The 13399-nt window shown below is 35.0% G+C and overlaps 1 protein-coding gene across 1 annotated transcript in view; it reads left to right on the forward strand.

Moving 5' to 3' along the window:
- Positions 1-13399, forward strand: part of Cog5 (component of oligomeric golgi complex 5) — a 206515-nt gene that overhangs the window by 17286 nt on the left and 175830 nt on the right. Inside the window, exon 6 of the mRNA XM_013034737.1 lies at positions 4607-4727. Coding sequence (XP_012890191.1) covers positions 4607-4727 — 121 coding nt within the window. The remainder of the gene's footprint in view (positions 1-4606; positions 4728-13399) is intronic.

Below are 13399 nucleotides of genomic sequence, written 5' to 3' on the forward strand. Positions count from 1 at the left end.
TACATTGCATCTTATCAGTCATTCCTTCCATCATTCACCCTTCTTCATCTGTCCCATTTTCCCCATCTTTACAAGTCTTCTAGTTCAGTTTGTTTGTATGTATAAGGATGTTATGGCTGTATTCACCCACCATAAGTTTTTCATCAATGCCATTCTGTTCACCTTCTATGGTTATTTACATTTTAAAATTAGGCAACTAATGTTAATGCTTAATCTTTCTCTTATTTGAGCTCCTAATTAATTTTAGTGCATATGGTATAGGAAAGCAAGAAATAGCTAGGAGGAATATTTTTGCCTTGAGCATAAGTTTCTATGATTACATCTCCAATTAGAAAAAATGTACTTTTAAGTCTTTTTTTTTCTTATTTCACTTTCACTTTCCATAAAGCCTTTTTTATTTGCCCAAAGCAGAAGTCTCTGGCTTCATTTATATACATGAATATATCACTTGAATTTAATTATCATCCCAAGGATTATCTTGTCTTATTTTAGTAATAGTGTTTGCTTATGAATTACCTCATTTTTTCAGAGAAAAAAACATTTGAAGAGCTTTTTATCCTTTACCTAGAAAATTTAAATAAACATTATTGATGAAAATTTGAGTTTATTTAAATTCTCAACTCTTAGCTTTTAAAAACTTTTAATGTGTAAAAATATACAATAGCTTTCTTGATAAATTTTCTTTTTATCTTGTTATTCACCATAGTAAGTGATTATAAATGGAGCAATTGATTATAAATGGAGCAATTGAAACTTTCCAAAATTCTTTTTTTCCCTTTGTTTTTCTTTTCCCTAATAGAACTAATGTCCTTGTGCTTGCCAGACAGTTGCTTTACAACTTGAGCCACACTCCTGCCGTTTTGAATATGGTTTTGTGGTTATACCCTGGTTAGTATGGACTGCTCTTCCCCTATTTATGTTTTCTACAGATGTGTACTACCATACCCGGCTTTTTTTGGTTGAGATGGGATCTTGATCCTTCTGTTCCCTGCCTCCCAAGTAGCTAAGATTATAGACTTGAATTATCATACTGGCTGAATCATTCCTAAATTCCTGATTCACAGAGAGTAGAAGAAGTTTCAACTGCTAAATTTTATGCTTGTTTCTTATACAGCTATCGATAATTGATAGGGCAATTAAATGGATTTCAAGTATAGAGACTTCTATAGCAACATACAAGAATGCAAGGAATACTATTTTCCTAAACTTTTTTTTAGGAATCTTCTAGATAATGTATTTCAGACAACAAAAATGATTAGAAAAATAGTAATTTAAGGACCTGTACCGTTAGGATTAGCAGTATATAAAGTCTACAAAATGGTTTGTTATAGACAATTTACATGGAAAAAATGTGAGAGCATGTGCCGATTAGCTATTTTCAGCAATCACATTTTTGTTATGGTATTTTTGGCAATTAGCTTTTTCTGTATATATTGTACAGCAAAGCAAATGGAATATTTTACAGTTTTAACTCTTGTCCCCATGCAAGGGAATTACTTTGAATTCTTCCTTGTCTTTAAGAACCAACAATTTTAGTGGAAGAAATAATATGCAGATGTAAACTAGAAGGTTAAATTAACACTCTGTACATTTGATTTTTATTTGGAAATATCAGCATGAACTTGAGGTATTTTAACTTTATTTTAAAATAGTACAAGTCTTATATATGTATACTTTATACATATATATATATGTGTGTGTATGTATAATGTTAATCCAAGAATATTTTCTGTGTATTACTGAATTGTCAATGAATATTTATGCCATATTTTAATTCTGACATTTCTTGGCTATGTCTAAAGAAAGGGCCTAGAAGTGAGCAAGCCTGGTTTCCAGAATATACTCTTGAAATTCTGTTTCCTCCCAAAAGAAATCGGGACTTCTCAGACATATCTATGATTTTAAGTCTGTGGCATGAAATATATGAGGTTATCTTCAAACATTTTTGTACCAGATGCCAAGAAGGATAGATCAGCATGACCATTGGGTCTATGACAAGGTGTCTCAGGAATCAACTTGAATACGTTGTAGGGTAACAGATATTGCAGATTTAGACTGAACTCTTGGCTTGGGCACTGTCCCGTACCTCTTCAACTCAAGGCTAGTGCTCTACTACTTGAGCCACAGTGCTACTTCGGCTTTTTCTGCTTTTGTGGTACTGAGGAATCGAATCCAGGGCCTCACACATGCAAGGCAAGGACTCTAGCACTAAGCCACCTTCCCAGTCCTTAGCCCAAAAGTTAAATCATGATAAATCTTTTAGACTAGGCACATGATAAAGTTGTTCACTCTCTAGGTTTCCCACTAGAACATCAGACAAGTATTTGAGCTGCATTAAATTAGCATTCCTCGTATTTATTCACAGCATTTATAATGATGGAAAAAACCCCAAAACAATACTCAGACTACACTAATTGTTCATCGTTGGTAGATATTTGAAAATCCTTCCTTTTGAAAATTGATAAACCAAAGGGAAAAAAGTCAAATATTTATCTTTTTGTAGTGGTGCTGAGGCTTAACCTCCTACATATTTATTCTTACTTTTCTCTCTGAATACCATCCCTGGGCAAACAAATAGTAGATGAAGTTAAAGTTTCTTTTGCTGAGACATTTCATCTATTAGTTAATAAAGAGAAGCAGTAGAATTTGAATATCACATTTTGCAATTACTTAGGTGATTAATGGATTTTGACATGTAATATGTGTCTGCTAACAAGCAAAAAAGTGAAAATCATACTTGTGTTACAAATATACCACTACCTAATGATTAACCTTGCCAAAATATTAAACCTGAAGCTGATGAAGCTACCTACACCACCTACTAATTTATGTGAAATATACAAGAATAACAACCTTATTAAACCTCTGTATGGGAATACAGTAAACAAAACACATTCCATGGGAATCCATGTAGGACAGATGATTTAAGGTATTAAACAAATTGAAATTGAAAGAAAATGGTGAGGAAACCTTGTATATCTTTATTTTAGTGATAAAAATGTGAGGGCTGAGAATGTAGCTCAGTGGTAGAGTGCTTGACTACTATGTGGAAGGCCCTTTGATTTGCCAGCAATGCCATAAATATATAAATTAATAAAAGAAAATCTAAAATGGTAGGTAAAAATAAGTAAGTTACTACCATAAAAAGATAGTGTTTTTTGAAATGGGAAGGCAAAGTATGGTGAACTTTTGGTTGTTATCACAGTTGACTATTTGTGTCATAAAACTACCATAAGAAACAAGGAAAGGAAATTAATGGCAGGAGAGGCAACTACGTTGGGAAATGGTGAAAGTTGATGCCTTACGGATTAGCTAAGAATTGTTGACTGAAGATTTTATATTGAATGCTGTTCTCAGAAGATTTAACATAATCTAAATAGAGAAACACTAAAAATTATTAATAGGAGGGCTGCAGTGCTTAAAACGTGTGTGTGTGTGCGCGCACACATGTGGGCTGGTCCTAGGGCTAGAACTCAGGGCCTGGGTACTGTCATTGAGCATTCCTTTGCTCAAAGCTACTACTCTAGCCATAGCTCCATTTCTAGCTTTTTTGGTTAATTGCAGATGAAGAGTCTCACAGGCTTTCCTCCCTACTCTGGCTTTAAACAGCAATCATCAGATCTCACAGCCTTTTGAGTAACTAGGATTAAGAAGTGTGAGCCACTAGTGCCTGGCTTAAAACTGGTTTTGAGGAGACAAATGTGGCAGGATGAATTTCATAGAGAATGAAAGCTAAATCTTAAAGATAGTGGTAAGCGGCAGCATTTGCTTTGTTATCTTTGCTTTGTTATCATTACTGAGGCTAAATAAAGATGATGATGTGTTGGTCACCCCATCTGCTCCCTTCACCTCCCTCTCCCCAGGAAAACTCTGAATCCAGCTTCTGTTGCAAAGTATCCTGAAATATTTAAGTCTTTATTGTTTTTAATTTTACTCTGAATAGACTTAAGTAGGTTAAGGCTCAGTACTAGATCTGGGAAGGAAAAGGAAATAAGAGGTGGCATGAAAGTGAGTTTTTTGTTTCAGTAAATCTTTTGTTATTTATTGTTAGAAAACCATTGGGAAAACTGAAGTAGAGTCATGATTACTTTTTAATGATTAGTACAGTTTGGAGAAGTTTAAGGCTACTCCCTGGGGCACTGAGAAAAGAGAAACTAGAACTGGAGGCAGTAGTAGTAGGAAGCCTAGCATACAAGTTGTCCACCACAGTCTGTACATTGATATCACTTTGGCGTAAAACTGATTTAATTGGAATTTAAAAACCTGTCCACCTAAATTTAATGTGCGGTCAAAACTGAGAATCATTGAAGAAAAAAAACTGGTTTGAGACCGCAAAGAATCTAGGTTCTATAGTATCTCTATTCAGATTATCTCCCCTTGGGATAAAAATTTATTTTCTTGTAAAGGTATGGCACTTCTGGGTGTTTCCTGGGAGATTTGATATTTCTAAGGAATGATTATTTAGGTTTTTTATGGGTGAGAAACAAAAAAAGCATGAATGAATCTTTAGCATCTGCAAAGAATGGACAGATTCACATATCAACAGTAAGGACAATGAAACTTCATGGGTTAACTTACTACTTATAATGTTGTGTTCTGTGAACAGGTTGCTTGTGATATGCTTCGGAGAATTATTCGCATTTTGTATCTCAGTAAGAGACTCCAAGGACAACTGCAAGGGGGAAGCAGAGAGATAACAAAAGCTGCACAGAGTCTCAATGAACTTGGTAAGTCCTTTTTGATTAAAATATTTGTAGAGGTTTGAAGATATTACTTGATTTATTAACTATGTTCTCTCCATTAATAATCTTGAAGAACAAATAAAAAATTGACTGGGTACAACATTGTCATACTTCACAGAATGGATAAGTAAAGGTAGTTTGTCTTTTGAAAAGTTATCACATGTGGCTCCTTTCCACAAAGAGGTGTTTAAAATTTCACTTATTTCACTGTACAGTGCAGGTCCATCATCTCCAGTATTCACACATCACTTTATGATCACACTTGTCCCCTCCCCCAACCATTTTTTCTCTATCATTGTGGTTTTGTCTTAATAAGAGTATCACATAAATGGAATGATTAAGTATTTAACCTTTTGAGGGTGGCTTGTTCATTCAGCTTCATAATTCAAGATGTTGGGAGTGTTAGGTTTTTAAAAAGAGGTAGCCGAGTAAGCACCACGCACATAGTATTCAGGTAAGCAGTAGGTTTATTCAGTAGACTTGCTGGGACCAGGCAAGATTGGCATTCCATGCTGCTGGCAAAAGAGAGCTAGCAAAAGAGGGCGTCTGGCCCCAGGTTAGGCCTTATATAGGGTAGGGGCGGGGAAGGGTGTGTCCAGGTAAAGGGAAGTGGGATCAGGTGGGAGAAAGGTGTGGCCACATCAGATTAAGATGTGACCTCAGCGGATGCAGATGTGACCTCTTTCAGGTGTCCCAGTTGCCTAGGTAACGCAGGTACTGGGCGAGGTCTGTTCGCTGTCCAGGAATGGACCTTACAGGGAGTACCAATAGTTTTCTACTATGTATATGCCAAAATACTAGTCTATAGATATAAAGGTTGTTTATTGATTCATTCCTTGTAGGACATTGATGTTCTTTCCAGTTTTGGCAATAATGAATACACTGCTATAAACATTTGTGTATAGGTTTTCAGGAGAAATGATTTTTTTTAGGTGAAAATTTTCATGTTGATGTTATACCTAGGATTCTTTATTTGTTCATTTACGAAACTTTTGCAGGTTTTGTTTTGGTGGCACTTGGGTTTGAAATAAGAGCCCTGTACTGCCTAGGCAGGTGTCTCCCACTAGAGCCATGCTTCTAGCTATTTGCTCATTCTTTTTTCAGTCACTTAGAGAATAGGTACTTGACAGCAGGTTTAGTGTTTATGTTTTTGACTGTTAACAAGCTTTGAGGTCCACAGTGCATCAGTTCATAATTTTTCAGGGAAAATTTTGAATAGCTAGTGGATCTATATAGAATGCCCAACACCTATGTTTTAACCAGGCTTTGTCCTTTTCTTCTTTACCTCAGGTACATGGTAATTTTTCTGAAGTGGATAGTGCTGGTACTTTTTTTTTCTCCCTGGTATTATGTAGGATTTCAACTCAGGGCCTTGCACTTGCTAGGCAGGTGTCTACCACTTGAGAACATACTCATTCATTTTTATTCTTTTAGTTATTTTTCAGATGGGGTCTTATTTTCGCCTGAAACCAGTCCAAACTACAATCTTTCTACCTATTCCATCTGACTAGCTGGGATTACAGGGGTGTACCACCACACCTGGATTATTGGTTTAGATATGGAGTCTTGCCTTGGGTTGGCCTTGAACTGTATTCTTTCTCATATCTACCCTCCTGAGTAGCTGAGATTACAGTCATGTACCTCCATGCTAGTTACAGTGTACTTTCTATAGATTCAGAAGGTTTTTGATTATTTACACCTGAAATATCAAGTCTATTTACTTTTGGTAGTGTGCTTTGACAGTAGTTACGTGAAAATAACTTCACAATAATATGTATGAGGTGTTCTTTTTTTGTTGTTGTTGTTGGTTATGGGGCTTGAACTCAGGTCCTGGGGTCTGTCCCTAAGCTTGTTTGCTCAAGGCTATCACTCTACTACTTTAAACCACAAGGTCTACTTCCAGTTTTTTGGGTAGTTAATTGTAGATAATAGTCTCATGGACTTTCCTGTCTGGACTGACTTTGAACCACAATCCTCAAATCTCAGCCTCCTGAGTAGCTAGGATTACAGGTTTGAGCTACCAGTGTCTGGCTTAGGTGTTCTTTCTAAATTTTCCTGTCTTTGAGATTTCAATTACACAGTCATGCTGTAATGCATGTGCTATATTTTTACTGATAGAAGAAATGCATGATCCTAAACAAGTAATGCTTGAACATTTCAGTTGTATAATGTTCAAATATAGGCTTGTCTTTGGCTTATTCCTGAGCTGATATTTAGTATACTGAGCACATACCATATAAAAAGTTAAATTTTAAAGCAGTGAGTAATACTTGAATGTTATTTCACAGTATGATCTAAACATAGGAGTGCAAAAATCTTAGTATCAACTTGCTTAGTATCAATTTGCTTAATCACACTGAATTTTTACTTTTCAAAAATGATCTGTAGGACAATAGGATATTAAACATGGATAAACAATTCTAAGGTTTATTGTGTTTATCACTAACAATCCATCATATTAAAAATAGCTAGTTTTTTTATTATTGTCATTATCTTCTAGAATCGACAGATGCTATATTCCTTAAAGCTGTTATTGTAGTAATATGGTGATGACTATACTCAAAGCCTTTTTAAGTATTAAATATTAAAAAGGTTTTGAGAAAATGTAGTTCATGGTAGAATTATCTCAGTAATTTAATTTAAAATTTTAAAGCCAGGCAGATTAAGTATGATTTATTATGATTAGTAAAACCATCATAGTTTGTATTTTACCCCTGTGGTTTTTGGCCAGTCTTAGTATTGATAGCTAAAAAGGGGAAAAATAAATTTTCTGTGTTTAAAATTAATATTTTAATAAAAGTGATAGTCACTATTCCAGTTTTATATGTACACATCAAATTACATTTCTGTGGCTGGAGCATCTGTAATATTATTTATGCTTGCATCTGTGTGGTTCTACTTCTTGTTATATAATTGAACCCAGTAGGTGGGTGCAAAGCTAGTAATCCCATGAGGAAGTAAGTGAAAGTATTTTAATTGTACCATGTAAGGAGAGCACTGGGGAGAACTCTCTAGTGTATCCCTGAACACAGGCAGTATAGAGACTTTACTAGAGCTAGTTTATACTGGAAAGATTTGTCATTATTGCATGTATAGGCAGACACTTTCCTCACTTGACCTCTTGTAGTGTGTTGAAGTCAAAAGGCAAGTATCTCACGGGCTGTATAAAATTACCTTATGTGCTGTGTATATGAAAGAGAAATGAACTTTATGCTACAATTTTTATTCAATCCCAGGATTTTTTTATTATGTATATGAAAATAAAACCCTAAGCCTAAATCATTCTGGTTCCAAGCATTTTTGGATAAGTGCACTCAGCCTGTATCAATTTAAGACAATTTCCTGCCTCCCTCTCTCACTCCCTACATCCTTTCCTTTTTCCCCCTCTCTCTCCCCCCCCCCCCGCCCTCTATCCTTTTCTTCCTTCCTTTCCTAACTTCCTTAGAACTCTTTTACTTCTCTCCTCCATCCTTCCTTTTTTTCTTCCTGGTCTAAGTGAAATTTTGAAACTTAGTTTTGGTGTGAAACATTACTAGTAACAAAGAAGTGAACATAGTATCTTCCTCTTAATGTTTCCTCAGGTCTCTTAGTAATTCTTCTGCAAACATTTACTGATTTACTCTGTCATAAAAGATTGTCTTCCACTTTAAAGATTTTTTTTAAAATATAAAATGGAACCATACCTTTTGTTCCCCCCTGTCAATCCTAAGGCTTGAATTTAGGGCCTGAGCACTGTCCCTGAGATTATTTTTCTCAAGGCTTGTGCTCTACCACTTGAACCACAGCTTCACTTCTGGCTTTTTCTGAGTAGTTTATTGGAGATAAGAGTCTCATATGTCATGTAATTTCCTGCCCAGGCTGGCTTCAAATCATAATCCTCAGACTTCAGCTTCCTGAGTAGCTAGAATTACAAGGTGTGAGCCACTAGCACCTACTTCATATCTTTTTATTTATTTATTTTTTTGGTAGAACTAAGGTTTGAATTCAGGTCTTACACTTCCTAGGCAGGTGTTCTGTATTCAAGTCATGCCTCCAGCTCTCTTTTTGGCACTGGTTATTTTTAGTTAATATACATTAGTTATACAATGGGATTTCATTGTAACATTTCCATAAACATTATATATGTATATATAAAAATGTATATAATTATGTTATTTGTAGTATATATAAATTATATGCATATATGTTATATAATCTACCTCCTGGTCATTCCTGAAACAATTTCAACAGGTTTCTTTATTCAGTTTTCATATATGCAAACAAACGACTTCAATCATATTCATCCTCATCCTCAGCATACTCTTTAGTTAGCTCAACCTGCTTTTGAGATAGGTTCTTTGCCTAGGCTTTGATCTACCAATTTTAGATTTCATCATAGCTAGGATAACTGTGCACCACCACATCCAACTGTTGTTTAAAGAAGGATATCAAGGATTTTTCTACCTTGAATCACTGTCCTCCCAATCTTCAGCCTCCTAAGTAGCTAAGATTAAAGGCATGAGTCACCAGTGCCTGCATTTGGAATCATACTTGGGAATTGTACTAGGTATGTGCTTTGTTTAGTTTCTTTCAATCAATGTAATTATTTTGAAATGGACATAAGTACTGAAATTTGTGTGCATCAATAGCTTATCACTTTTAATTGTAAACTAGTGTTCTATTGATGTATAAATGCTAGCTTACCCATTTATCCTAGAAGGACCTATGCGTTATTTTGAGATATTACACATTTAGTGCTATGAACTTCTACATACAAATCTTTGTATCTTTTCATTTCTCTTGGTTAAATACCTAGGAGTAGAATGTATATATCATATGATAGGTGATCACATTTAATTTTTCAAGAAATTATTAATGTATTTAGAAGTACTTAGAATATTTTACATTCCTGGCATTAATGCATGAGAATTCTTCCTATGTTTTTGGCAGCACTTGCTATTGTCTTAATTTTAATCCTTCTTATCAGTATGTGTGTGGTTTGAGTTAATGATAAAGCTATTAGAATTAATAAAGGTGGTTAGCAAGACTCCAAGATACTAAATCAACGTAAAACTAGTTTTATTTTTATATGTTCTGTCAACACACAATTGAAAATTGAGGTTCAAAAATACTATTTATAAAAGTATAAGACACATGAAATACTTAAGGATAAATTCTTTAAAAACATACAAGTCTACCCAGGCACCAGTGGCTCATACTTATAATTCTAGAATAGCAACTCAAGAGGCTAATATCTAATAATCACAGTTTGAAGCCAGTGGGAACAGAAAAGTCTGTGAAATTCTCAGCTCCAATTATCACCCAAAAGAAGCTGGAATTGAGGCTGTGGCTCAAATAGTAGAAGTTCTAGCCTTGAGCAAAGCTTAGTGAAAGCACCTAGGCCCTGAGTTCAAGTCCCAGGATTGGCACACATACACAAGTTGTACAAGACCAGTAAGCTGCAAATTATAAACTATTGTTAGGAACAGATAAAGAAAAATCTAAATATATCTTATCCATAGTTAATAGATTTTATATTAGTAAAATGCTTTTTCTCTGATTGATCTATAGATTCAACATAATTGCAATCTAAAATAGAGAATGCTTTTAGAACTTGACATACTTATTTTTAAAGTTTGACCTTAAATATCCAGAATAATTTTTTTTATTGTGAGAATACTGTACAGAGGGTTACAATTACATGGGCAAGATAGTGAGTACATTTCTTATCAAGCATTGTAGCCTCCTCCTTTGTTTACCCTTCCCATCCTCCCTCCCCCCAATCCCTCCCCTTCCCCCAATTTGTAAAGTTCGTTTTTGACATGACAACTTGTACTTCTCATTGTTGCAACAGGTCCACCTGTATCCTTATTTAAATGACTTGTTTTTCCCCTTCCCGTCCACAAATTATACCGACATCAAATACAGTGAAAGCAGGGGTTATACTGTGGGGAAGGGACATACAAAGCAACAAAGAAATAATCTTATAATTGCGTTAGAAACAAATGCATGAAAGAAAAAAAAACATTTAAAATGCATATCTTAGGGTTCATTTTCCTAACATCACCTTATCTGCCCTTTTCTGCTTGACTCATACATATACTAGATATTGCAAATAAGGGAAATCACGGGACCTATGTTTCTTTGGGCTTGGCTTACTTCACTTAATATAATTTTTTCCGAGTCTTTCCATTTCCTAACAAATGGGGCAATGTCATTCTTTCTGATGGAGGCATAGAATTCCATTGTGTATATATACCACATTTTCTTGATCCATTTATCTACTGAGAGGCATCTGGGTTGGTTCCAGATCTTAGCTATGGTAAATAATGCTGCAATAAACATAGTTGTGCTGGTAGCTCTAGTGTGGTCTTGTTTAGTAAACATTTGGGTAAATGCCCAAAAGTGGGACTGCTGGGTCATAGGGGAGCTCTATGTGGAGTCTTTTGAGGAACCTCCATACTACTTTCCAAAGTTGTTGAACAAGTTTACACTCCCACCAACAATGAAGTAAGGTTCCCTTCTGTCCACATCCCCTCCAGCATCCAGAATAATTTTTAAGAGAAAAAACAAATCTGGAAGATTAATCCTACCTGATTTAAAGACCTATTATAGACATACAGTAATCCAGGCATGGAGATGACAGTTACATCAAAGGAAAAGATCAGAGTGTCCAGAAATAGACATGAACCCATATGAACAATTGATATTTGACACATTTAATATTACTACTTCCCGTTTGTGAGGGCGGTAATTGTATATTAAATGTGCAAACCAGCAAACTTGTATTCACAGGTCACTTCATAAATTCTTAGCTCAGGTAGACCTCAGTCCAAAATACAGAACTAAAATATACAAAATATTTTAAAAATATAAACAAAGACATACAACTCTATCACTTGTATTAGGAGAAATACAACATGGTATAATTTTGACTTTATATTTTCTTAGATGTTACCCAAAGCATAAATTACAAAGAAGAAAGTTGATAAATTGGTCTTTATAAAAATTTGAGGCTTCTTGGGCTGGGAAGGTGGCTCAGTGGTAGAGTGCTTGCCTCGCATGCATGAGGCCCTCGGTTCGATTCCTCAGCACCACATCAGCCGAAAAAATCTGGAAGTGGCGCTGTGGCTCAAGTGGTAGGATGCAAGCCTTGAGCTGAAGAGCTGAGGGACAGCGCCCAGGCCCAGAGTTCAGCCCTGTGACCAACAAAAAAAATTAAAAAAATAAAAAAATAAATTGAGGCTTCTTAAAGTGATGCTGTTAGATTAAAATATATTTTTGCAAGAAGTCTATATTTGATAGAACATTCTTGTACTCAATATATTTAAAAATTCTCATATCTCAAAACACAAATACTTTAATTAAGCTGATTTTAGGCTTAATTGGCAAAAATAGGCACATAAATTTGAACACACAGTTTACTGAAGAATATTCATTATGTCTATGAAAGATATTCGTACAGAAAGATGCTTAGCATCATTAGACATTAGGGAGCCAAATGTTAAATTCATACTATTATTGACAAAATTAAATTCATACTATTACTAACAGAGTAAGCAGAATTATTTTACTGCAGATTTACATGTACGTTTTCATACAGGTTGCTCTTATGCAATGGTTAAAAAAGTAAAATAATGTTGGTTTTTTACTTTTCTGTAAGAAGAATTGTGTGTGTGTGTGTGTGCACATGTGTATGTACATATGTATGCATGGTAGGAATTAAACCTAAGGCTTTGTGAATGCTAGGCAAGTACTCTACCAGTAGGCCACCCCCAAACTAAGAAGAGTCTTGAATTATAACATTAAAATGAACATTTAAATGGGTCTTACCACAAGGTGATAGCATTTTTTGAGCAATAGTAAGATACTTTAAAAAAAGTTTTTAGTTTACTTTTAATAGACCATCTGAAAAGATCCCTACAAAATGTATATGTTTAATAGTTTTCTCAGAATTTTTTGAACAGCTGGGTGAGCTGTTAGTGTAAAAAAAAAATAGAGCATAGCAGCTCCTTTTAAAATTTAGTTGTCTTGGGCTGGGAAGGTGGCTCAATGATAGAGTGCTTGCCTTGCATGCATGAGGCCCTGGGTTTGATTCCTCAGCACCACATAAGCAGAAAAAGCCAGAAATGGCACTGTGGCTCAAGTGGTAGAGTGCTAGCCTTGAGCTGAAGAGCTGAGGGACTGTGCCCAGGCCCAAAGTTCAGGCCCCAGGACTGACAATTAAAAATAAAAAAGAAAGAAAGAAAATCCAGTTGTCTACTGTCAGTGTATGTGTATCAGGTTAAATAACAGATTTGTTTATTTCCTGTAATATATTTCTTCTTTTTCTCTTGGTTTCTAGCTGTAATATAAGTATTGGGGAAGAAATGAATTTACTCTTTGCTTCAGTAAGTTAGTAAAATTATGCTGGGTACTCCTGGATTTGAATATTTAAATAAGAGATAAATGGAAGATGCAAATCTGTGCTATTTAGAATTTAGCTAGATGGTTCTTTGCACATTTATTTCTGTGACCTGTTAAAAAACTCCTTTTGAACCTATTTCCTTTATTACTTATGATTTCTTTTCTAAAATTGTAGTATTTGCTGTAGTTTTCCCATCTACTCAGGAGGATGAGATCTGAGAATCACAGTTCAAAACCAATCTGGGCAGGAAAGTTAGTAAAAAGCTGGAGTG

This window comes from Dipodomys ordii, unplaced genomic scaffold, assembly GCF_000151885.1.
Source record: "Dipodomys ordii isolate 6190 unplaced genomic scaffold, Dord_2.0 Scaffold195, whole genome shotgun sequence".
Classification (NCBI taxonomy): Eukaryota; Metazoa; Chordata; class Mammalia; order Rodentia; family Heteromyidae; genus Dipodomys; species Dipodomys ordii.